This window comes from Ovis canadensis, chromosome 15, assembly GCF_042477335.2.
Source record: "Ovis canadensis isolate MfBH-ARS-UI-01 breed Bighorn chromosome 15, ARS-UI_OviCan_v2, whole genome shotgun sequence".
Classification (NCBI taxonomy): Eukaryota; Metazoa; Chordata; class Mammalia; order Artiodactyla; family Bovidae; genus Ovis; species Ovis canadensis.
This window is the reverse complement of record NC_091259.1, coordinates 58,105,046-58,132,014: the sequence shown is the minus strand read 5'-3', so window position 1 is coordinate 58,132,014 and position 26,969 is coordinate 58,105,046. Positions and strand designations below refer to the sequence as shown.

The window sequence follows — 26,969 nt, the reverse complement described above, 5'->3', positions numbered from 1 at the left end:
TATTTCCAAACACTCGAGAGGCGCGGCAAGACCTGGCGGGCTGAGCCCCGGATTCCGCTGTGCCCATATCCAACATGGCGGGGGGATATCTGCGTTCCCGCCAGGGGCGTTCACTTCCAACGCTGCCGTAGGAGAGGCGCCATCTCTTCGGCCCTGCCCACACTCAACATGGCGGCTGCGGGGCCAGGCCGACTCTGCTACGCTAGCCCTTGCCCACCGGCCGCGGCGCTGGCTGCGTCACGTGACGTCACTGGAGCCTGGTCGCGCTGCTTTTGCGTCGCGGCTGGCGGGAGCGGGAAGCAGATTCGGATTGCCTTCCTCTGCTCTGTGGAGGAAAGTGCTCTCTGGTCCTAATTCCAGGGCCTGCACACGAGCAAACCTTCGAGCCTGACCCTCCGTGCTCGCCACCTTCTTGATCGCACCGGAGCCTCAGAGCTGCAGTCTCGTGTCGCATCCCTCAGCGCCTCAGTTACTAGCTGCGATGCATGTGATCAAGCGAGGTGAGAGGCCGGGGAGGGGGCGGCGGGTGAGGGACGCGGGCCGCCGCCGCCTTGCAGTTAGCCGCGCCCGCCGGCTTCTGCCGCTTCCCGCGCTACCGGCAGCGGTTTCCCGCCCTGTCAGTCGTTCGGCCTCCTGCCCTTTCGTCAGTCTGTCCCCAACAGACTGAGCTTCAATCTGCGCCCCTCGACTCTGTCATCCAGCCGCATTTCTAAAGAGTAGTCACACCTTTCCTTAGCGAGTTGTAAATGTGTGCGCCCAGCACTTTGCAGGCGGTACTTTAGTCCTCTCCGTGAGCCCCTGAGGTAGGGGTTATTAGCTCCGTTTCGCGCAGAGAGAGGCTTCCGGACAGCACGGTCACCCAGTTAGATGCTGGTGATGCCGGATTTCGAACCCGTATCCAGCAACAGTTTTATTGTTGTTGGTCACAACAATAAAAAAAAAAAGCTGGTCACCTGTCCTAGCCTAGGCCCCGGGGAAGCTAGGTAATCAGGGGCTCTGCATTCTACACGGGCGCCTACCAGCTTCCTGATCTCTTTTTGTGCGGTGAAAAAGTCAGTCTCAGACACAGACATCTCCACAGAGTTGTCGCTCCTTGTTTCCGTTGTTGGAAGAGTAGTCCCAGAGGAGTTTGGGATCGGGACTAGTTGGCTTTACCTTTGATAGGAAGAGATACGGAATTAGAGTAAGGTGGCCAAGACATCTTCTGACAGGGCGGGGGCCAGGAAGAGCCAAGGACTTGTGTTCTTCCTCGACACATTTTCCATTAGACTTGCTGAGGACTTCCTTTGTGTCAGTCCTTTGCATACGTTTAACAGGGAACCATATGGGACAGATAGGAACAAGTTTTGAGTCTACTCAATATGCCTCTGTTAAAGCATTAAAGTTATTGCAAAATTGTAGGCACTTAGTAAATACTGGTTGACTGACTGACTGGTCCACTAGGTTGTGAGTGTTTAAAAGATGGCGACTTTATGCCCAAATTTATTACTGAACCTGCCCGTGAATAGATGCTCCAAAAGTGGGTGAGATAATTATTAGGTTGGTGCAGAAGTAATTGCAGTTTTACATTTTTGAACTTTGCTGTTTGGTATTGGAATACATTCTTAAGTAAATGTGGTTGTGTTATACATCACTTTAATGCATATTTCTCACTTTGTGCTTTTTTTGCTGAGGATTATTTGCTGTTTATATTTATTTTAGACTGTAGAAATGATGTTAGACAAAAAGTAAATTTGAGCGATTTTTTTGAGTTCAAACTGTGTTGTAAAGCAGCAAAGACAGATTGCAACATCAACAACACATTTGGCCCAGGAACTGCTAATGAATGTACAGTGCAGTGGTGGTTATAGAAGTTTTTCAGAGAGCCTTGAAGATGAGTGTAGTGACCAGCCATTGGAAGTTGGTGACATTTGAGAGCCATCATCGAAGCTGATCCTCTTAGACAACCACTCAAGAAGTTGCTGAAGAACTCAAAGTTGACCATTCTGTGGTCCTTTGGCATTTGAAGCACACTGAAAAAGTATAAAAGCTTGATAAGTGGATGCCTCATGAGATGACTGAAAATTAAAAAAAATAATTTGAAGTGTCATCTTCTCTTATTCTACGCAACAATGACCATTTCTCAATTGAACTGTGAAATGTGATGAAAAGTGGATTTTATACGGCAACTGGTGATGACCAGCTCAGTGGTTGAACAGAGAAGAAGCTCCAAAGCCAAACTTGCACCAGAAAATGGTCATGGTCACTGTTGGGTGATCTGCTGCTGATCTGGTGCACTATAGCTTTCTGAATCTTGGTGAAACCATTACATCTGAGAAGTATGCTCAGCAAATCAATGAGATGCACTACAGCTGGCATTGGTCAACAGCGTGGGCCCAATTCTTCTCCACTACAATGCCCGACTGCACGTCACACAACCAACACTTCAGAAGTTGAATGAATTGGGCTACGAAGCTTTGCCTCGTCCACCATTTTTACCTGACCTCTCGCCAACTGACTACCACGTCTTAAAACATCTTGACAGCTTTTTTCAGGCAAAATGCTTCCATAGCCTGAGGAGGCAGAAAATGCTTTCCAAGAGTTAGTCGAATCCTGAAGCACAGATTTTTATACTACAGGAATAAAGGAACTTATTTCTAATTAGCAAAAATGTGTTGATTGTAATGGTTCCTATTTTGATTAATAAAGATGTGTTTGAGCCTAGTTATAATGATTTAAAATTTACAGTCTGAAACTTCAATTACTTTTGTACCAAACTAATACTTTAAAATATAGAATATGATGAGTGTTGTAAGTAGGAAGGTAGTTGATTTGGTTGTAACTAGGTCGTTTACAGCCTAGAGATAGAATTATGGCCCTTCTTGTCATCAGTATCTTTGAAACATTGTTCTCTACATTTCTCTAATCTCCCATCTTAGCTGTTGAGACCAAAGACCGAAACACATAATGCACTTTTGTTGGTTGATTCCTGTGAGAGGGGACAATTCCGTTTTTTTAAATCTTTAGAAAAAGATGGAAGGATGAGAAGCTCTTAAGATACATCTGTAACAGATGAATCAAAAACTTGTCATAAATCTCTGGAGTGGGTAACACCTCTGTGTTGCATTTTTAACCTTTTGGGTCCACTTTCAAATACTGTGGTTTTAAAAAGTACCACCTACAACAAAAGGCAGATCTTATTTTGTTTCTCATTCCCTCAGAGAACATAATTTGATCCAGATGGTTTGCTGCTAGACTGCCAGTAACATTCAGCAAGGCTTGTTCATCTACAAAGTTGTACTTAGATTAATTTTATTTTTGATCTTTAATTTGTTTAGAGTATTCTCTCCTCCCCTTATTTTTGGGATGATAGTATAGAAGCAGACTAACACATGCAATTTTTGCTAATCGTAGTATAATTATTCAGTAGGGCAACTGCAATAAACTTAAAATACTTACTGAATGTAGTAATGTCTTGCCAAGCACCATGAGGTAAATATCAGAGGGAGAAGGCATCTCCATCTTCCATGATCTTAGGGCCATTAGGGATATAGGAATAATCTATATGAAAAGCGTTAGATTACAGAGGGGAATAGTAGATGAATTTTTCTTATCTGCTATCTTGTTATTCTTGGTGGGACAGCATCATATTGCTCAAGGAGGTTAAGATTAAAAGTTGAGAACCATTGGAATAAATGAAATGTGCTTTGGAATTCAGTATAGTGTTTTCAAAACTTTGGGTTGTAACCCACAGTAAAAATTATTTTCCATTATGACTGAGTACACACATGTATATGTAAGTATTTACGTAAAACTGAAAGTTTGCAAAACAATACTTTCTAAAGCATCTATATGCACTCTGATAATCTCTTCTATTCTAGATCCTCTCTCTCCCGCACCACCCTTCCTCTCCCTCTTCCTTCCCATCCTTTCTCATTCCCTTAACAGCCCACTGTATTATTTTACAGATCTGTGTGGCTACTGTGCTTGGCACTGAGGTTATTGTGGTGAGTAGGCAGAAATAGTTTTGGCTTTCAAAGATCTTACAATCAATTGAGAAAAATAGACAAAAACATTAAGATAAGATGATCAGTATTCTAATATGTAAAATACAGGCTATAGCAGCCCATTCATTCAATTATTCAGAAAGTATTTACAGTCTTTCCCCCGTATCCATGGGGCATTTGGTTCTAGGATCTGTTGTAGATACCAAAATCTGAGTATGCTCAACTCTCATGGTCATCCCTCCGTCTCTGTGGATTCTTCATGTGCAAATTCCAGATCAGCATCCAGGGTTGAAACCAGCCACAGATCATATACTGTTCATGGATGTGGAACCCGTGGATTCAGAGGACTGACTATATTCAGCAACTCTTTTATGCTGGGAACTGTGTTCAGATCAGATCAGATCAGTCGCTCAGTCGTGTCCGACTCTTTGCGACCCCATGAATCGCAGCACTCCAGGCCTCCCTGTTCATCACCATTTCCCGGAGTTCACTCAGACTCAAGTCCATCGAGTCCTTGATGCCATCTAGCCATCTCATCCTCGGTCATCCCCTTCTCCTCCTGCCCCCAATCCCTCCCAGCATCAGAGTCTTTTCCAATGAGTCAACTCTTCGCATGAGGTGGCCAAAGTACTGGAGTTTCAGCTTTAGCATCATTCCTTCCAAAGAAATCCCAGGGTTGATCTCCTTCAGAATGGACTGGTTTGATCTTGCAGTCCAAGGGACTCTCAAGAGTCTTCTCCAACACCACAGTTCAAAATCATCAATTCTTTGGCGCTCAGCCTTCTTCACAGTCCAACTCTCACATCCATACATGACCACAGGAAAAACCAGAGCCTTGATTAGCCGGACCTTAGTCCGCAAAGTAATGTCTCTGCTTTTGAATAGGAACTGTGTTAGGTACTATGGATTCAGCAGTGAACAAAACAAGCTAAATTCCTTTTCTCATTGGAGTTTGCATTCTGGTGTGAGTGACAGTAGTTAAATGTATACAAGAAACAAGTAAGAATGAGTTAATTCCAGATAGTGGTTTGTGAGATGGTGGTGGTAAAACAGGGTAATGTGATAAAGATGAATGAAAAGGTAACCTTGGATTGGATCCTCAGGTAGGGAGGTGACATTTGAGCCGAGCTCTGAATAATACTAAGAGCCAGCTGTGTGAAGATATGTGAGCTGAACTTTGTAGGTAGAGGGAATAGAAAGTTAATATCTTGCAGAAGAGGCATATACTTGGTCTTACAGTATTAGCAAAGTCTTCCTGAAGAGAGGAATTTAAAAAGACAGCTTATACCCAAGAGGAAATCAGACAATTAGTGTTCAAGAGGATTTCACAGAAGGAAGAGGGCAATGTGAGTTACAGTGTTTGGGACAGGTTTCATGGATGTGATGAGAGTTGGAGAGTGAGTAGGAGTTAGATGAATGGAAAGGCGGAAAAAAGATTTCTGGACAGAGTCAAGGCTATGGTTTTTCCAGTGGTCATGTTTGGATGTGAGAGTTGGACTGTGAAGAAGGCTGAGCGCCGAATAATTGATGCTTTTGAACTGTGGTATTGGAGAAGACTCTTGAGAGTCCCTTGGACTGCAAGGAGATCCAACCAGTCCATTCTGAAGGAGATCAACCCTGGGATTTCTTTGGAAGGAATGATGCTAAAGCTGAAACTCCAGTACTTTGGCCACCTCATGCGAAGAGTTGACTCATTGGAAAAGACTCTGATGCTGGGAGGGATTGGGGGCAGGAGGAGAAGGGGATGACCGAGGATGAGATGGCTGGGTGGCATCACTGACTCGATGGACTTGAGTCTGAGTGAACTCTGGGAGTTGGTGATGAACAGGGAGGCCTGGAGTGCTGCGATTCATGGGGTCGCAAAGAGTCGGACATGACTGAGCGACTGAACTGAACTGAAGGTATAATCAGTTATATGGATGTAGGAATGAGAGGCCTTATTGGGATATAGGATATTTTACAAGGATCAGTAGAAGAGATGTGGGACCAAATTAAGGAAATCCTTGTTTGAGAGAAGAGGATAATGTAAGCAGGGATTAGTGATATGATGAAATCAGTTTATGGGTTGAAAAAAAATGACCAAGTGAAATGATAGGCTAGAGAACAGTGGATCACTGATTCTTTAACCCTTTAGTATCCCTCCTCTTCCCAGTGTGAATTTAGAGAGTTGCTTTTGTATTTTTTGTCAGTTTCCTGATTAATTTGACAGCTGTAGATTTTCAGCTGCCTTGTGGTCACCTATCTGCCTAACCAGTTAGTAGAGCATTAAGGGCTCAGTCCTGATGTGTGCCAGCTAATCTATTCCAGAGTTAAACAATGCATATGTGAGTCTGGTTAGAAAAGGAGATCACAATAGTAATCAGAAAGAGAAGGGCTATCTTAGTTAATGTGTTAGTGTTTAAGAAAAACTAATTTATTTTATTGATGATGGGTTACTAGCAGTATCTTATTGTTCATTATTCTTTATCAAACATTTGAGAAAGTCCTTGGGCCAGCCGGACTTTTTGTTAGGAAGAAGGAAGAGCTATAGAATATAAGTCCAAATCATGAAAGGACTAACTATATAAGGTCCATGTGTATGTGCTTCCATATCCCCAAAATAAAAAATAAGAGGTTGCCTCTGGAAGATTGTTTTGAGTTATAAGTAGAAAGAAGCACTTCTTTACATGGTATGAAGTAAATTCAAATCATTAATTACTCTAGGAGAGTACATAAGCCATATTTATCATGAAAGTGTTAGGATGGAGACAGGTTTATAAATCATTTAGCATTCAGTAGTTATTTGAGTATCTGCTATGTGCTAAGCCTTGAGCTTTGGTTTGGGCACTGGGGAATAAATACATTGATAAATAAATCACAACAAAATCTTTTTCCTTTTGGAAATTATATTCTAGTGAAAGAGTCATACAATAAACAAATACATAGGTAAAATAGAGAGCATGTCAGATGATCAGAAGTGCTCTGGAGAAAAAGCATAGAAGGAGGGTAAGAGGGGCAAGGTTGTGTTTGGGGCATTGCAATTTAAAATAGAGTGATTGGGGAAAGCCTTATTGAGAAGTTGACATTGAGCAAAGATCTAAGGTATATATAGTAAGCAGTCAAGGTTGCCAGGGTCATGTGGGAGAGTAGGAGGTGACATGGGGGAGGGGCCTCACAGGACAGGTTATATAGGATTCTGTGGACTATTGTAATGATTTTGACTTTGATTCTGAAACAGATGATAAACCACTCTTGGGAGGGCAGTAATGACATGGTTTTGACTTTTAAAGAATAATTATGCCTGTCGTTTGGGACAAGGGTGGGGGGAGACAGATCATTTGGGAAATTTATTGCAAGAATCCATCTGATAGGTAATGTAGGGGAAGACTCAATATAGCATCTCTCCTTTTTGAAGATGAAAAAATAATCTCTCAATGAATCTCCTGGGGGTCTGAGTCATTTATTTACGAATAGCGTTTTGTTTTGGTCGGTTGAGAAAGTTTACATGCTGATTAGGTTTGATTCTTTGGCATTGCTATCTTAGTAAGTGCTAATAGGAATTGTATGGTTTGATTCTGTAGATGGCCGCCAGGAGCGAGTTATGTTCGACAAAATTACATCCCGAATCCAGAAGCTTTGTTATGGACTCAATATGGACTTTGTTGATCCTGTAAGTAAATAGGATTTATATCTTGCACTGCTTGTTTCATGTGATTCCATTTACTTGTCTCTTACCTCTTCCCCTTCACTCTCTTGCTATATATACATATTTTGGTTTGGCATTCTCTTACAGGCTTGGATGTAAATGTGAATTTATTGTTTAAAACTTTTTTTTATTCTGGGAATTCCTTGGCGATCCAGTGATTAGGACTGTGGGCTTTCACTGCTGTGGCTTGGGTTCAGTCCCTAAGCCATGTGGCATGGCAAAAACACAAAACAGAAAGACAACAAGCAAACAAAAAACTCACTTTTTTCCCTAAGTTTTGGTCTGTGCTCTGAATTTTGACTTCTTAGAGAACTATAAAGCTGAGGAAAGAGGAAAACTTGACATTAACATTTCAGTTAGGGGCTTCCTTGAGTAAATTATTTTATTCATAAGTGCAAAAATCTGTAGTAAAACTTGTTTGAAATTGTGGTCATTTGGGTAGAAATTGGTTTGAAATTTGCTTTTTTTGTTATCCATATGGAAAGGATACATTAAAGTGATACAGAGTTCACAGCAACCTTTAAATTCAGGAGAGCCATAAGTGAGTTGCTCTGCTTTCCTCCTCAGCTCCTATAACTCCTCTACTCTAGACCTGCAGCATCCCTTATCTAGCCTGCTGTCCACAGTGGTCTCTAAAGTGGCCTCCAGGTCTCCCTCACCTTGCCATCTTCCAATCCATATTACACGTGACTTTCAAAATGATCTTACTAAATAGAGTCTCTAATCTTTTTCTTAAAACCCATATTGCCCCATCCTTGTTTAGATATTTCATCTATATTACTACCCTGAATAGTCATTGGGAGGAGTGATGCTGACACTGAAGCTCCAATACTTTGACCACTTGATTTGAAGAGCTGACTCATTGGAAAAGACCCTGATTCTAGGAAAGATTGAGGGCAGGAGGAGATGGGGGTAACAAATGATGAGATTGTTGGATGGTGTCACTGACTAAATGAACATGAGTTTGAGCAAACTCTGGGAGATGGTGAAGGACAGTGAAGTCTGGCATGCTGCAGTTCATGGGGTCGCAAAGAGTCAGATATGACTTAGTGACTGAACAGTAACATCTGTATTACTGTAGCACTTGCACTGGCCTCATAGCATTAACCACCTAGTATAGAATTTAACTATATGTTCCTGTCCTCCCCCAGAATCGTTGGGGAGGCCTGTATCTTGTTCTTGGGATATCCACAACGCTTAACACATATATAATTAGATGTTTGATAAATATTGAATGGACCAAATGGTCAAAAGAAAATAATTTTATACAGCTTTAAGATATATTAGGCTTCCTTGGTGGCTCAGACGGTAAAGCGTCTGCCCGCAGTGCGGCAGACCCAGGTTCGATCCCTGGGTTGGGAAGATCCCTTGGAGAAGGAAATGGCAACCCACTCCAGTACTCTTGCCTGGAAAATTCCATGGACTGAGAGGCTCCTCAGAGCCTGGTAGGCTACAGTTCATGGGGTTGCAGAGTCAGACACGACTGAGTGACTTCACTTCACTTTTAAGATATATTTATTATCATTTCCCTTTTACATTTAGAATACTACATTTCCCTTTTACATTTAGAATATTAGAGTTGGAACAAACCTGAGAGATCATCTTATTTTATCTCCCTTGTTTTATAGATAAGAAAGGTTCAAAGAGAAGGGAGGTGACTTGTACAAATGAGTGAGAGTGTAGGAAGAAGAATATTGGTATCTTGACTCCTAGGTGTTCTGTTGCCACTTGCGTACATTTCAGAGTGCAAGGGGGCTGGAGCCCGCATGAGCGTTCTAGGGTAGATGAACAAATCTGCATGTTTTAAATATGGAGTGGTTATTAGCACATGGATGTTGTTTTATTCTGAGTTCTGATTACTTGCCTTGTAGCACCAGGAAGTGTTTAGAAGACTTCACTACTCTTTTACTGAACATGACTTACCTGCTGAGAAGAAAGTGATTAGGAGAAACTTGAGTTTAGGTCTAACACATAATTGGGATAAATTTTAAACTAGTAATTACACTTTTTTTCGAGAGGGGTATGCTTTGCTCAACTAGGAAAAGGCATTCATTTTCTGTTGGATTGATCTTTTTTTTTTTCCTTTTCGGCCACACAGCTTGTGCAACCTTAGTTCCCATCAGGGATTGAGCCCCTGCAGTGGAAGCTCAGAGTCCCAACCACTGGACATTCAGGGAATTCCCTAATCTGTTTTTTTTTTTTTTTTAAAAGATTCAGTAAATACATACATATATACAACTTAGATTGGTGTGCTGCAGTCCATGGGGTTGCAAAGAGTTGGACACAACTGGACGACTGAACAGCAGCAACATACAACTTATAATTTGTCTTTCTTGACTTGGACATTGTGTATTTTAAAAAGGGGTGCCTCTTACAGTAGGGTCTTGAAAACAGTGAAATGTAGTGAGGTTGAATGAGAGATCGAGCCAGAAGACTTAGACATTAAAAACCTTGGGCAAGTCCCAGTAACCTGGTTCTTCATGTAAAGTGGTCATAATTATAATACCCATCTCACAGGTAATTGTGAAATGTCAGAGAAGATTATGAAAGTTGAGATATTTTGTGACGTGTTAAAGAAGTGAAGTGAAGTGAAAGAAAAGTGAAGTGGTGTCCAACTCTTTACAACACCATGGACTGTAGGCCACCAGGCTCCTCTGTCCATGGAATTCTCTAGGCAAGAATACTGGAATCGGTTGCCATGCCTTTCTCCAGGGGATCTTCCTGACCCAGGGATGGAACTTGCATTGCAGGCAGATTCTTTACTGTCTGGGCTACTAGGGAAGCCATTCACACCCGGGAGGTGTTAAAGAGTAGCCATGATATTATCTAACAGCTCAGTCCCAATTCTAACTTACACTTTGATCTCCTTTCACTAGACTGATTAAATTTGTTTCCTTTCCTGTACTTGTCCTTAGGAATAATTGGGGGGAAAATAGGTAAGTATATGGCCTGAACCATAATTACATACAGAAAATTTGAATGAAAGATGGGAAAATACTTATAGAAAAATTGGTCTGTTTTCAGCTCTTTCCTTATGTGTCTGTTAATCTTTGTAAAGCTCTACTTAGATTTTAAAACTAACTTCCTTCTTTTCTTCACTCCTTCCTCCCTTGCCCACTCCCTGCCTCTCTCCCCTCTCTTCTCCACCCTACCCCACTTTCCTTCCTTCTTTCTTTGGACGCTTCAGTGTATATGTAATATGCATTTTTTGGCAGCTCTATTCACTTATGACACCTCATTACTAAATTTTTGACAGCATACAATTCTGAAAGATTTTTCATAAAAGGAAATTGTCTTTTATTTTGATATAAATTTGATTGTTTTCTTCATTGCTCTTTTAAGGAAGATGTTGGTTCTTGGAAAAGCACAAGTAATTCTTAGCTCTGCTTTTATAGGCTCAGATCACCATGAAAGTAATCCAAGGCTTATACAGTGGGGTCACTACTGTGGAACTGGATACTTTGGCTGCTGAGACAGCCGCAACCTTGACTACTAAGCACCCTGATTATGCCATCCTGGCAGCAAGGATTGCCGTTTCTAACTTGCACAAAGAAACCAAGAAAGTATTCAGTGGTGAGTCTAGAAGAAAAAGAAAGAATTTAGTATTCTCAGAAAATGTATAAGCGTACTAGAATGAAACCTTGAGTATCAAAAGAAAAGTTATATCTTGTTTAAAAAAGCAAACTGTGCAAGTTGGTGGCAGGGGGAGACTAGAACTTCCCGTTTCTCCATGCTGCTCATCTGCTGCATGGAAGGGTCAGTGAAAACTTTTCTTTATCTTTTTGTTCTCTCTATCTTTTTTTTTTTGATGCCCCTCTTTACATGCTTGGTGGTGGCGTGGTTGGAAAAAAAAATTTATTGATAATTCCTAGGTTAAACAGAATGTTACAGTCAGTCTTTTGTCACCATTAGTCATCACTCCCATTTTACAGCTCAGAGAATGTGGGCAAAAGATGATTAAATAATTTGTTAAGTATATAAGAAGTGATATGTAAGAAGTCAGCTGGTAGACTGAGAGTAGAAATCTTTTGGCTCTCAATTCCAGATCTTTTATGTGGGACTTTAAACATTATCTTCCTCTTCAGTAGATTTGTAAAAGTAAAGATATCAGATCTTCCAAAATTTGATCTATGGATTCAAGTCAAAATGCCAGCTTTGTATGTGTCTGTATTATATGTAAACTCAGAGGGCCAAATATCTGCTATGATGTCTGAAAGAGAGAGAGCTTATTACTCAATGTGCATTTATAGAAGTAAAATCCTTGAGATGATAGATTTTGAATTTTAAGTTGAGTTTCTGTTTTGTTAGGATAAAAGAAAAATTGAGACTATAATTTATGCTTTTCTTTATTTTCACCTAATAAATCCTTAATGGATTATTAAGGATCCATTAGATCCTTAGATCTAATGTGTTAGAATCATCTGGCAGTCTTTTTCAAACTATAAGAGCATATGCTCACTCCAACTCTGGAAAGTTATTTCTTTAAGGGTTTCCTTATTTTACTTATGTAAGTTTCCGTGTATATTTATATAACATGTATTTGTCCATTGAGCACTGTCTTTGCTAGGTAGTAAGGTGAGTTGGGATGAAAAACAGTTGAGAACCACTGTTTTAAATTGTTAACCTGAATATTGAACTTGCTGTTAAGTGATTTTGGTATTTTAATTTTCTGTTGTTTTGTTTTTAGATGTAATGGAAGACCTCTTCAACTATATAAACCCACACAACGGCAAACACTCTCCCATGGTGGCCAAGTCAACATTGGATATTGTTTTGGCAAATAAAGATGTATGTGTAATGCTTTTCTGGTGAAAAATTTTTTATAGGTTTTTTTTAAGGCAATGAACACATTTTAAAAAATTTAAACACTATGATAAGTGATAGAGGTAAAAAGTAATTCTCATTCTCTGAATCCTAGTTTTCTTGTCTAGAAAGAGTAGCACTTTGTCATTTTAAAATGTTATTTTTCCAGAATTGTTCTATAACACATAGTGTGTGTACATTTATTTTTCCTTTTAGTGGTAATGTACTGTGCATACTATTCTAATATTTTTTCACTTACAGGTATATCTTAGAGATAGTTCTTTATTAGCATTTATGAATTTACCTTATTCTTTTTAACACCTGCATAGCATTCCATCCTATAGCCATATCATCATTATATATATATGTAAGAATTGCTCTAGTGATGAATATTTGTTTTCCACTTATCACTGCAGTCGCTATTCTCATATGGTAGTGAGTTGCTCATAGATGAGTATATTGGTGAGGTAAATCCCTTAAGTGGAATTGCTGAGGCAAAAGTATGTGCATTCAAAATTTTGGTAGACATTGCCAAACTGACTTCCAAAAAGGTTGCTCAGATAAAATTTTGGAAGATCTTCTTGCTCAGCAACTTAAAAATTATCCATTTGTGTTTCAATTCCTATCTTAACTACATCCCAGAGGATAGAGGGAAAGATGGGTGGATCCAACCAGCCCTTTTACACACAGAATTTATTTGCCATGCATATCTGCACAGATTAGAAATCAGTTTTAACTGTAGTTAATAGATGGCTATCCCTAAATATGTATCTGATGTTAAAGAGACTGAGAGAAAACTGAGTGAGTTGTTTGTGTATCTTGTGTATAATCTTGAAGACAGGTGAGAAACAAAAATGACATCAAAAATCTGTATCTAAAATAGAAATTTTGATAATCAAGTATCTCAGTTCTCCATTAATCATGCAAAGCCCCTACCTGCCTTTGGCAACAAAGATGCCCTTAAAAGTTTAAGAGGGAGTTTTGTATAGATTTTTCTAGTCCTTGGGCATGGATCCTTTTATGGAAACAGTGATAGTATTTTGAAAAATTGGCCCTATGTTCCTCTATCCAAAATGATTATTAGTACCTAATTGCTTTGTTTCCTTTAAATGGCTTTATAGCCTATAAAAGCTCTGTAACAATGGCCAGTTCTGCATTAAAACATCACTGTCATAGCAACATTTTGTTTAAAACCTATTAAAGGACTATAGATTTGATTAGCCTTAGAATTAATGTAATTGTTTATCATATATTGCTATGTGCAGTTTAAAATGGAAAATAAATATATGTATTAGTATTTATATGGCTCCAATACTTTTGGATTAATAGCTAATCTAAAAACATGTTTTAGGATGATAATATAGTCTCTTTTATGCTCATATTCTTTCCCTTTTTAGAGATACTGTAAGCACAATAGGGAAAGTCACATTTATGTTTTTACTTATGTACAACTTATATGTTTTCTTCTAGTCTTTTAATGTATGTTTTTAAACCTAGTTAGGATACTCAATTTATATAATTTTTTTCCTTAATATTAGGTATGGATTTCTGTTCTACAACGGTAATACTTAGTGTTATCTCTTGTATCCTGTATCAATTTTAGTTCTGAAATCAGGGCTGAAAGGTAACAAATTTTGTGAAAATAAGTCTAATTATCTTAATTATGGATTTTTTTGCTTTTGTTTTTTTAAACCTTCACCAGCGCCTGAATTCTGCAATTATCTATGACCGAGATTTCTCTTATAATTACTTTGGCTTTAAGGTAAATAATAGGTTTCAAATAAGTGGGAGTTCCTTCTTCAATTAGGAAATACAGGTTTTTGTTTATATTTTAGTGATATAATTATAAAGGTAGTAGTTTGTTGGGAGTTGGGATGGTCCTGAGGGATTAGTGGGGTTAGGGTAGTGGTGATTGAATTAAGGAAAGATAGTTTATTCATTTGCAGTTTTCAAATTTTCCAAATACTATTTCTGGATACCTGTGGAGTTATGCAGGTAATTTGCCAGAATGATTCAATATTATTCTGTTTATGTAACAACTATTTATTGAATTCCTACTATGTGCTAAGTGATTTTCTAGGTACTTTTTTGTTGATAAACAGTGTTATGTCGTGATTGAGAATGTGAATGCTGATGTCAGACCACCTAGGTTCAAATCACTGCTTCATTTCTTATTATCGAGGTACTTAATCCCTTTGTCCTTCAGTTTTCTCATCTTTAGAATGGGGATAATAATAAAATTTCAATATCAAATGCTCTTGAAGTTTAAGTGACTGTGTGTATGTCGCTTTGATCAGTACCTAGCCTGTTATAAGCGTTTTATAAATGTTAATGATATGAACCATTATGATATAGGGAATACCACAACTTCTGCTATTAACATTATACATATTAATGTAGCGTTGGCTTTTTCCAGAAATTTTCAGGCATTCTTTTCCGAAAAAATAGTCAATGGATAATGTTCGAAGTTAAAGATAGTAAATCTAAATATGATGTTTTGGTCATTTAAGATTATTTTAAAAACTGAGTAGAATTAAATAGTTGCATATTGTGAATGATATATCTACTGTGTCTTTAAAAACTATGGAAGTTTTTCGGTTGTTTTGCTTTTTCTAGACATTGGAGCGATCCTATTTGTTGAAGATCAATGGGAAGGGTGAGACATGAATGTGTTTGTGTGTTACATTTTCTGTTCATTGTATTGAAAATAGAACTTTAAGCTGTTTGTCTTAACATTTCCATTTAAACTCTAAGTAACACTTTAAACTTTAGGTTTAGTTTATGAATAACCTTGCTGCTTATTGGCATAAAAATTTTTTAATTGTCTTTTGTTTTTCCTTTTTTTAGACTCAAGTACATATCTCAGCCTAGTTTTCATGTGAAAAATTTCTCTTGTTTTTAGTGGCTGAAAGACCACAACACATGTTGATGAGGGTATCTGTGGGGATTCACAAAGAAGATATTGATGCTGCTATTGAAACCTACAACCTTCTTTCTGAGAAGTGGTTTACCCATGCCTCTCCCACTCTCTTCAATGCTGGTACCAACCGCCCACAACTTTCTAGGTATGTGTCATCTACCTGAAGAAACTAGACAGTTCATCACATAAAAATTAATTTGATAAACATTTGACCATTAAATGAGATTTACTTTCTGGAAAACTCTCTTACTGCATTGTGGTAAACAAATTGATGAGAAACAAATGCCAGTAGTGAAATTTTAAGCTTGTTTCTGGTGATGGTTGTACAACTCTGTAAATATACTAAAACCTATTCGTTGTACACTTTAAATGGGAAATTGTATGGCATGTGAATTATATCTCAATAAAGTATTTTCTGATAATAATTAGAGGATTCTAGTAGTAGTCTATATGAGAGAGTATGGTATTTTGGGCTAGGGAAGTGGAAGTAGAAATTGAGAGAAGTAGATTGATTTAAGAGATTTAGGTGGTAAAATTGACAGAATTGGTGACTTGAATGAGTCAAGAGTGGTTCCTGAGTTTATGGGTAAAGTTACAAGATTTATTATGGTATCATTTTCTGAGAAAGGAAAGACTGGAACAGAATCCAGTAATTTATTTTTTTTTTAAAAAAGCTAATACAAAAAGCTAATACACCCTAAGCAGGTTGGGTTATCCCAGGAATTCAAGGATATGCTAACATCAAAAAGTGTATTAATGTAATTCATTGCCTAACATTTTATATCATTTAGTATTTTCATAAAAAAATAGCAAAATAGATGCAGAAAATAACTTCCTTTCTTTGGTAAAAGCTATCCACTAAAAACTTTGATCTGTTGGACCTCTGTTTTTAGCATTGTAGTGGAGGCCTGAGCCAGCATTGTAATTGTAAGATAAGAAAAAAAATGATTGGAAATGAGGGAATGAAACTAATGATTCTCAAGAGCATCTACAGACAAGTCATTAGAAGTAAAAGGATTTCAGCAGAATGTGTGTGTGTGTGTACATTAATTGCTCAGTTGTGTCCAACTCTTTGCAACCCCATGGACCATAGCCTGCCAGGCTCGTCTGTCCATGGAATTCTCCAGGCAAGAATACTGGATTGGGTAGCCATTCCCTTCTCCAGGGAATCTTCCCGATCCAGGGATCAAACCTGGGTCTCCTGCATTACAGGCAGATTCTTTACCATCGGAGACACCAGGGAAGCCCTGTAAATTCAACATAGATTAATTAATTGAATTTTTGTACTTTAGCTGTTAGAAGATTTAAGGAGCTTCCCATGACTCAGTAGTAGAGAATTCGCCTGCCAATGCAGAGGACGTGGGTTCAATCCCTGTGTTGGGAAGATCTCTTGAAGAAGGATATGGCAACCCATTCTAGTGTTCTTGCTTGTGAAATCCCATGGACAGAGGAGCCTGGTGGGCTACAGTCCATGGGGTTGCAAAAGAGTTGTAGATAGCAACTAAAAAACGAAACCAAAAAAAGATTTAAATTTTAAAATGTGTAATACTGAAAGGTACTCAGGAATAAATCTAAGGAAAGGTGTATAAGGCTTTTAAGGAAAAAATTCTAAAACGTAATTGAAGGATGTTATAAAACAAATCGACAGTGATCCTATATTCATAAATGGATTTAATGTTATAACAATGTCAGTTTTTCCCAAATTAATCTGCAGATTCAGTGTAATTCCAGTCAGAATTTCAACATGCTGATTCTAAAATTTATATGGAGGAGCAAATGGCTAAGAATAATCTAGTGCTGCTCAAATACACCAGATCCTAATCCCTGAAATTTATAAATGTTACCTTATAAGGAAAAACAGTCTTCAGGTATGATTAATCACAAATAATGCTTTTAATTATTTAGCTTCTTAGAGTATCCATAAAACAGAAACTGACAAATACATGTTATTATTTAGTCAGTTGTTTCTGACTCTTTTGCAAATCCATGGACTGTGGGCCACCAAGCTTCTCTGTCCATGGTATTTTCCAGGCAAGAATATTGGAGTGGGTTGTCATTTTCCCCCTCCAAGAAAGATCTTGACATAGGAAGATTATCCCAAATTATTCAGGTGGGCCCTGAATCTAATAAAAAATATCCTTATAGAGGCTAAGGGAAATATAAGACATACAGAAGAAAAGAAGGCAGTGTGTAGATAGACAGAAATTGGAGTGAGGTAGCTATAAGCAGAGGAGCCCAGAAGCTAGCTCCTCTAGGAATGTTTTCCACTAGAGCCTCTGGAGGAATGTTCTTGATTTTGATCCAGTGAAATTGATGCTGAGCTTCTTACCTCCTAAACTGTGAGAGAATTAATTTCTATTTTAAGTCACCAAGTTAGTGGCATTTGTTAGGGTAGCCATAAGAAATTAATATAAATAGCAAGATAGTTTTGAAGAAAAAGACCTGCTAGATTCAAGACTACTATAAAGCTATGTTTATCTATCCTAGAGTAAATACCCTACTTTGTGGATTATATGAAAACTTGATGAATAACAGATGTCATTGCATTTCATTGGGAAAACTGCTAGGAAAATCGGCTATCCTACAGGGAAATGTATAATTAGATTTCCTTTCTTCATGTCATATACAGAGATAAATTCAAGAGAAAAATATAAATATGAAAGTAAAATCTTTTAGAAGAACATGTAGAGAAAATAAATATTTTTCTCCCCAGCTTTTTAATATGAATTTCAAACATTCAGAAAAATTTGAAGAAAAGGAATGAACTCTACTTATATACCCACTTATGCCTAGATTTTAAAAATTACTGATATTTTATCATATGCATGTATTTTTTATTTTTGTCTTTAAATATAAATTTATTTATTTTAATTGGAGGTTACTTTACAATATTATATTGGTTTTGCCATACATCGACATGAATCTGCCACAGGTATACACAATGCATGATGTTTTTGTCTTTAAAATTCAAAATATTTTTGGCTAAGTCATTTGAGAGTGAGTTGCAGATGCCATAACTATCAACCTACATCTTGATAGAATATATATGACCTCAGAAGAGTGAAATGTTTCTTAAAGTAGATATAATAAGCAAACAACATAAAGGAAAAATTTGCTACATTAAAATTTTAAACTTTGGCAAATCAAATACAGTGAAAAAGGTTTCAGATGGTGAGAGGAAACTTGCAGTGTATGTTAACTGTTGAAAGATGATAAGAAAAAGACGCAAACCAAATAGAAACATGGGCTAATTTGTAGAAGAAACTGATTGGCTGATAAACACATGAGATGATGATAAACTTTGCTTTTAATTAAGAAAGTAAAAGTTACGATCATAATGAGGTATTTCATACCCAACAGATTGATACAAGTTAAAAGGCTGATGAACTAAGTATTGGTAAGCATGTGGGCACGGTCATGCATTGATTGATATAGTATACTTACCCATTTACTTTGGAGACTCTTTAGTAAAGTGGAACACATGCATATCTTTTGACTCAGAAATTCCTTTCCTAGGTTTACACCCTATAGACAATCCTTAGATATAAACGCAAGGAGATAGGTTTAAAAACTTCCACAGGAGCATTGTTTAGAATAGCAAACAAGTTGGAAATAATCTAAAAGTCCACCAGCAGACAAATGGACAAATATATTGGTATATTCATACAATGGAATACCTTATGGCAATGAAAATAAACTAGTCCTATATGTATGAGTAGGAATGACTCTCTAAAACAATACTGAGTTAAATAAAAGCGGGTTGCAGAACAATAGTATGAAACCAGAAATTTTAAAAAAATGTGGAACATATGTAAATGCTAAAGGAACGTAGAAAGCATGGAAACAGCATATATTTGTTATATATATATATATTATATTAGGTTATATTTGTAGTATCATCTTAAGGCAGATGGTAAGTACAAAGTATATGTTATAAATTCTCTATTATTTCTGAATGTCTGAATATTCAATAGAAAAAGTCAAAAGATAAAGTCTGTTTGTTTGGATGAATATTAAAGTTGGTAAAAGGAATCATTGGTAGAATAAGGGTCCTGGAGTGGGAGGATGAGATCCAAATCACAGGTAGAAGGATTGTCTTCAAAAAGACTGTAAGGGAGCTAAATTTTGATGGACATATCAAATTTGGTTCATTATTGGATTGGTGGATTTTTTTTCATAAATGTTTAATTTTTCTTGGCTTGAAAAGATGTTAAATATGCTTAGGAATTTACATCAGAAAATGTTATAATGGCACATTTGTAATCTGATGAATAGGTAAGCTAATATTTTTACCTATCCCTAAGACTTTCATGTAGGCTCAGTATCTAGGGTAGATGGCAAGATGATTTTAAGACAATGTATGCTGATATGTTTCATTGTGTCATATCCAGTGAAAGTTTTGGTTCTTTTTCCTTCTAAAAACATCAAAAAAAATTTTTTTCCTTCTAAAAAAGTATTAGTAAGTTTTAGATCATTTATTTGCCTAACTTACTCTCTCTGAATTACATAGTCGTTTTTTGACTCTCCTTCATTTCCTTGCTGAATTGTGACTCTTTCCCCCTGTAGCTGTTTCCTTCTGAGTATGAAAGATGATAGCATTGAAGGCATTTATGATACTCTAAAGCAGTGTGCATTGATTTCCAAGTCTGCTGGTGGAATTGGTGTTGCTGTGAGTTGTATTCGAGCTACTGGAAGCTACATTGCTGGGGTAAGCTTCTGTTGTGTGGGTAAAAATATGTGGGCTAGAGGGATTCAATTCCATGAACAACCAGGGTTGTGGTTGAGAGAGCATTTGTGGGAGTGTGGGAGACCTGGATCTCTGTTAATTACTAGCTGGCTGTGCAACTTAGAATGAGTGATTTCACTACTTCTATCTTATTAGAGGTTGACTAGAGGGGCTCTAGGGTCCTTTTTCCCACTCCAGTATTCTTGCCTGGAAAATCCCATGGACAGAGGAACCTGGTAGGCTGCAGTCCATGGGGTCGCTAAGAGTTGGACAGGACTGAGTGACTTCACTTTCACTTTTCACTTTCATGTATTGGAGAAGGAAATGGCAACCCACTCCAGTATTCTTGCCTGGAGAATATCAGGGACAGAGCAGCCTAGTGGGCTGCCATCTGTGGGGTCACACAGAGTCAAACACAACTGAAGCGACTTAGCAGCAGCAGCAGCAGGGTCCTTTTTAGCTCAGATTTTGGAATTCTGATTTACTTTAGCAATAATAATATTAATAGCTTTTATTATTCATTGCTTCAGTTCAGTTCAGTTGCTCAGTTGTGTCCGACTCTTTGTGACCCCATGAATTGCAGCACGCCAGTGGCACCCCACTCCAGCACTCTTGCCTGAAAAATCCCATGGATGGAGGAGCCTGGTGGGCTACAGTCCATGGGGTCCCTAAGAATCGGACACGAATGAGCGACTTCACTTTTCACTTTCATGCATTGGAGAAGGAAATGGCAACCCACTTCAATATTCTTGCCTGGAGAACCCCAGGGACTGGGGAGCCTGGTGGGCTGCCATCTGTGGGGTCGCACGGAGTCGGACACGACTGAAGCGACTTAGCAGCAGCAGCAGCAGCAGCAGGCCTCCCTGTCCATCACCAACTCCTGGAGTTCACTCAGACTCACTTCCATCCAGTCGGTGATGCCATCCAGCCATCTAATCCTCTGTCGTCCCCTTCTCCTCCTGCCCCCAATCCCTCCCAGCATCAGAGTCTTTTCCAATGAGTCAACTCTTCGCATGAGGTGGCCAAAGTACTGGAGTTTTAGCTTTAGCATCATTCCTTCCAAAGAACACCCAGGACTGATCTCCTTTAGAATAGACTGTTTGGATCTCCTTGCAGTCCAAGGGACTCTCAAGAGTCTTCTTCAACACCACAGTTCAAAAGCATCAATTCTTCGGATTCATTGCTTACTATATGCTAAATGTTATAAAAGTTTTATGTGAATTACTACAACCTTATGAGATAGATATTACAAACACAGTAAACTTTACTCCTTACGGTAACTTTGTGAGTATAGCCACTATTGTCTTCATTTTACAAGTGAGGAAGCTGAAGCTTACAAAGTTAAATTACTTCCAGAGATTAGTCATTTAATATGTGATGGAGCCAAGATTCAAGCTTAATCATTAATACTTTATGAGGTAAATTTCAGCTGTTTTAGTTCACTGTTCACTGGGAGTCAAGATCATGGTTTTGGGTGGAATCTTAAAAATAACGCAAATGGATGTGTATGCATGACAGAAACAGACTCACAGATAAAGAAGACAAACTTGTGGTTACCAAATGGTCAGGGAAGCAGGGAGTGACAAATTAGGGATATGGCATTAACTAATATATAAACTACTATATATAAAATATTTAAGCAAGGATATACTGTGTAGAATAGAGAATTATCCCATTATATTATAATAACGTATAATGGAGTATAATACGCTGAAATCACATTCAGTATAAAATACTGAATCACTGTGCTCTATACCTGAAACTAATAACAATATTGTAAATCAACCATACTTCAATTTAAAAAAGAAAAGAATAAAAGGTAATGATTTTGAGTAAGACCTGGATTTAAATCCTGTCTCTACTAATTACTAGTAGTGTGGCCTAGTACAAGTTATTTTACTTCTCTGAGTTTGTTTCCTCCTCTATAAGGTGAAGAAAATATCTCACCCTATAGAAAGAGAGTCCAGAAGAAAACCATTCTGTTATATGGTGTCCATTATCTTTCTAGGCTGCTTAAAGGCTTGCCTTGGGTTAGAATGATTATTTTAAAAATTTGATAGGTATCTCATCTTAATTTTAGAATTTATTTATTAGAGGATCTCCATTTGCCTATTGTCTTGATTTATCCATTGCATATAATTCTTACTATAAATCAGTTTGAATTCTTTTGGGAAAAATTTACTATAGTAGGGTTTTTACTCTACCCGAAGTGTTTCATTATGTGATGACCTTTTGGAGGCATGGGGGTTTAAATTCAACTATCCTGATTTTGGATTTTCGACTTACAGTTGTTGTTTCTCATCGCAAGCTAGAGATGCCGTGAAATAATGTTGTACATATTTGTAATTTATTCCATAGCTTTATTTTATGTTGGGCATTATGTTTTCAAAGCAGAGGTAGAGATGGGGAGCAGATGAAGCTGGACTGGGAGAGAGTAATTTGCTTGCTGTTGAGGCATCTTCTTCTTTTCCTTGCTGACCCCTTCTCACTCCTCCAGATGCATTTACCCTGTTTCTTTTCCAGACTAACGGCAATTCCAATGGTCTTGTACCGATGCTGAGAGTATATAACAACACAGCTCGATACGTGGATCAAGGTGGAAACAAGGTATGCTTTGTGAGTGAAAGTCCTAGAAATCAGAACTGAAAATCTCATATAAGCTAATAATCAGATAGCTCACTGTGTATGTTTCTAACAACTCTGTTTTTTTCTACTTTTATGATCAATTTAATGTGTATATACTTTTCACTTATTTTAAAGTATAGACACTTGAATTATACAGTTTGATGATTTATATACTTGTGTAATCATACCAGTCAAGCCATAGAACATTGCCACACCAATGTGTTTCCTTGTGTACCTTTGTATTAATCATCCATCACTCCTAACACATACATACTTTATCCTTGGCTCCAGGCAGCCAGTGATCTAGTCAGCTTTCTTACAAGACAGTTTATTTGCAAAGAATTTCTAAAGTAGTGACTCATATTGATACCTTGGAGGGAGGGCATGGCAACCCACTCCAGCATTCTTGCCTGGAGAATCCCCATAGACATAGGAGCCTGGCAGGCTATAGTCCGTGGGCTTGCAAAGAGTTGGACACATCTGAGCGATTAAGCACATATTGATACCTAATCTTGAAAAGGGGTTATAATATTTTTTCTAGGTTTTTATTAAAAAAAAAAAAGACAAAAAGCAAAACTTGGCCTGTTTTATAGAGGGAAAATAGAGAGTATTGGGCCATTTTCCCAATGTTATCAGCAGGATACTTTGCAGCCATCTAGCCTATCTAATGGAATCTCTGCAGACCTTGATAAGACGTACCACCTTTTTGTGATCTTTAATAAAAGCACAACTTACTGTCAAAGCAATTTTTTGGGCTTTACTTACACGTCACAGAGTGTAAAGTGAGCTGCATGACAGCTGAAGAGGAAGCTTCATCTCTAGTTCACTGTGTCACTTTGCATAAATTAGTCTTTCTTGTTCTACATTTTCTTTGTGTTAATTGTTCTTTTTTACACCTGGGATTGTAAGACAAATACAACTGCTTTATATTTTTATAGTACTTTAATTTGTATTATCTCATGTAATTCATTAATTGTAGTGAAGATCCAAGAAGATATTATTGAAGTGCTTTGGAAAATATAAAGTTCCTTTATTTCATTCTGAATCTGAAAAGAATGATGACTTATTTACCCTTAGCGGCCTGGGGCATTTGCTATTTACCTGGAACCTTGGCATTTAGACATCTTTGAGTTCCTTGATTTAAAGAAGAACACAGGAAAGGAAGAGCAGCGTGCCAGGGACCTTTTCTTTGCCCTCTGGATTCCAGATCTCTTCATGAAGCGAGTGGAGACTAATCAGGTGAGAGATAGGTACTTGTTAGTAATAACAACTTGATTCATATGAGTTTTCTCCTTAGTCATCTTAAATCATGCTTAGGTAGAATTTACCTAAGGCATGCTGAGCAAGAGATGCCTTTCTTGCCTTCTTAGATTTTTATTTTCTAAAGCAGATGCTCTAAATGCTTTAGGAGTCATGAACAAATAGGCAGAACTAGATGTTTGGACTTGAGCCTAAAAATTATTTCTGAAGCAGAATTTTAAGACAGTCTATGGAGGCCACCCTTTCCCTTGCAGTATTCCTAATGGATCATGTGTGATTGGTTATTTGAAGTTTCTTATGGTTGGTACTCTTCTTCCTTTGCAGGACTGGTCTTTGATGTGTCCAAATGAGTGTCCTGGTCTGGATGAGGTCTGGGGAGAAGAATTTGAGAAGCTATATGAAAGGTATGGGAAAAATACAAAAGTAATAATGTTTTAACCTTGTTTCTTTTATTTATAGGATGTAAATTTCAAAACTATGTCAATCATTAGCCTAGTTTCTAGGATTCTTCAGAAGCATCTAGAAGAGAATGTGACTAGTAATTTTGTTTTAGTATGTTTTCTTCCTGAATCTTCACCAAAATTTTGGTCTGTCTTTCTTAAAACTTTGGAGGGACTTCCCTGGCTGTCCAGGGGTTAAGACTCCACTCTACCACTGCAGGGGCCACAGATTTGATCCCTGATTGGGGAACTAAGATCCAGCATGCTGTGTGGCATGGCCAAAAAAATTACTCATGACAAACCTACCCCCAGCCCCCTGGCCAGGATGCCCAGGTAGGGGAACACCTCCAATGGCAGTGGCTGAACAGGAAGTACGGAAGGAAGCGAGGAGGGCAGTGAGGGGGTGGGGGGCGATGAGGGCCCTGACAGATGCAGAGGGTGTCTGGAGTACAGACATTGAGCAGAGCTTCCAGGAGGCCACGGCCACTTACCTACCCTATGGCCAGCGGAAAATCCTATTCAATGGAGTCAAGTTGTATGGTTGTGATAAACTGATTGCCTGCAACATCAGACTGAGAACATGAAAGACCTAAACTTGCAAACAGTCTCTAGTCATGTCCAGGCTTTGGCCCAAGGGAAATCTGGGGAAATCCAGTTGATGCTCAAGGCGCTGAATGTGGACCAGGTTTCCAAGGACAAGGCTTTCCAGACAATGACTACTGTGTCCTTTGTCCACCTCATCTCAGCACCTTCCCTGCAGGCCAGACTGGGTCCCACCAGTCCTCAGGCCCCAGAACCTTTCCATTTTAGGCCGGAGCTTCTGGGCCCTCCTGGAATGTTCCAGATGTGAAGCCATTCTCAAAGTGACTGTTCTCCTTGTCACTGAATCCTCCATCTACTGCTCTGCCAGGGTATGAGCTTCCTAAGCCCTCTTACCCCTTGCTTTGCCCCCACCTGCCACATCACCCCCAGCCTGGTGGGCTTGGGCTCTGGGCACTGCTCAGTCACAGCACCTGTTTGTACACATCAGCCTGCGCTGCCCCAATCCTGGAGTGCCCTGCCTCGAGAGTGTGGACATGTGACAGATCTATGACAAATTCCCTGGAAAAGAAGGGCTATAGGAGCTGTATGACCGTAGGGCCACCCACACTTTCTTCCTGGTCAGGTTCTGGGTGGACCTGACTTGGGGCCCAAGTGGTAAGGAGGTGGGGCTGCCAGCGGCAGCAGTGGCTTCTGTGGAGAGAGCAGCCAGTATGAGAGCCTGGACCACGTGGCCCTCGCCTGTTCTTCAAGGTCTACTCCTTTGGCAAGCAGGTGGTGGAGAAGGTGGAGACAGAACATGCCCTGATGGAGAATGGGAGGTTTGTGTACCACATGTTGCACTCACCCATGTGCAAGCACCTGGTGAATTTTTTCACGAGCTGCGGCAGCTGCTGGAGCACCATGCGATGAACAATATCCTGGAGAGCTTCACCATCCTCCAGGTGGTGACAATCAGAGACACCTAGGAACTGCTGCTCTGCACCGCCTACATCTTTGAGGTCTTCACCAGTGAACGGGGTGCCCAGCACCACATTTACCGTCTGGTTAGGGACTGAAGGGGGACCCCAGGAGTGGCTCATCCTCAGAATACCCTCCTCTCAGGAAGGACCTCCAGCTTTCCTCTTACTTGGGGTGGGGCTGCTCCTTAAAAACTGGGTTGTGAGTTGAATGTGCTGGGACTGTGAGGAAAGAATGGATCCTAACGTTGGAACCTCACACAGGTGTCTGAAAGGACAGATCACTCCAGAGCATTAGACATGGGGAACAGAAGTGTGACAACCCTTGGGACACCACTGGTTCTGTCTCTGACAGGCACCCTCCCCGTTTTCTGTTTTGGATGTTTGGGAGGGCCCCAGTTACACACTGGCTTGTCCCTCTCTGTTGTTAAGCGCTCTCCATCTTCCCAATCTGCCTGTCCTTACCACCGGCATCCCAGTAGCCATCCCAGTAGCCCGATAATCGGATATTGAAAGTTAACTCTTTCTGTGCAGGAGCAGACCAGGTGGGCCCTGGAAATATTTCTTTTTTAATATAACAAAAGATAATTATTAAGAAACAGACAAAAATCTTTGGGACGTGTAAATAGGTGTTCAAGTTAAATCATATTTTAATAGATCCTCTAAAAAATTAATACAGAGTTATTTAGCAGGGTTATTAATTTGCTTTGTTATAAAGTACATTTGATAAAGCAAGTTATGCTTTTGTATTGTATACAGGAATTGAGAGCAACTGGGATGCGGGTGTCAGAAGTTCATTAAGTAATAGCACCAGAGTACTGCTGTAGCACAATGGCACTATTTAACTACAGTCTTTGTTCCTTTTTATTATGGAAGGTATTATTGATTTAGTGGGTCTGGCTTTAGCCATAGTAAAGTGTGTATCATATTCCTAATTTTTTTCCCTTAGCAAAACTTAGTAAAAATTTAAGTTTTCAATATTTTTTATTTTGGTATTTTCTCTTCATATTATCTGCAATAAAGAT

General features: G+C 38.9%; 1 protein-coding gene and 1 pseudogene across 1 annotated transcript in view; both read left to right on the top strand.

Moving 5' to 3' along the window:
- The first annotated feature begins 138 nt into the window (after positions 1 to 138).
- RRM1 (ribonucleotide reductase catalytic subunit M1) overlaps positions 139 to 26,969 on the top strand; it is a 39,253-nt gene continuing 12,422 nt past the window's right edge. The window contains exons 1-11 of the mRNA XM_069553456.1: positions 139 to 500; positions 7,547 to 7,635; positions 11,067 to 11,244; positions 12,359 to 12,459; positions 14,177 to 14,236; positions 15,091 to 15,130; positions 15,377 to 15,539; positions 19,961 to 20,102; positions 22,644 to 22,727; positions 23,823 to 23,984; positions 24,330 to 24,409. Coding sequence (XP_069409557.1) covers positions 482 to 500; positions 7,547 to 7,635; positions 11,067 to 11,244; positions 12,359 to 12,459; positions 14,177 to 14,236; positions 15,091 to 15,130; positions 15,377 to 15,539; positions 19,961 to 20,102; positions 22,644 to 22,727; positions 23,823 to 23,984; positions 24,330 to 24,409 — 1,118 coding nt within the window. The 5' untranslated portion in view covers positions 139 to 481. The remainder of the gene's footprint in view (positions 501 to 7,546; positions 7,636 to 11,066; positions 11,245 to 12,358; positions 12,460 to 14,176; positions 14,237 to 15,090; positions 15,131 to 15,376; positions 15,540 to 19,960; positions 20,103 to 22,643; positions 22,728 to 23,822; positions 23,985 to 24,329; positions 24,410 to 26,969) is intronic.
- LOC138420322 (transcriptional enhancer factor TEF-4 pseudogene) lies at positions 24,951 to 26,141 on the top strand (annotated as a pseudogene).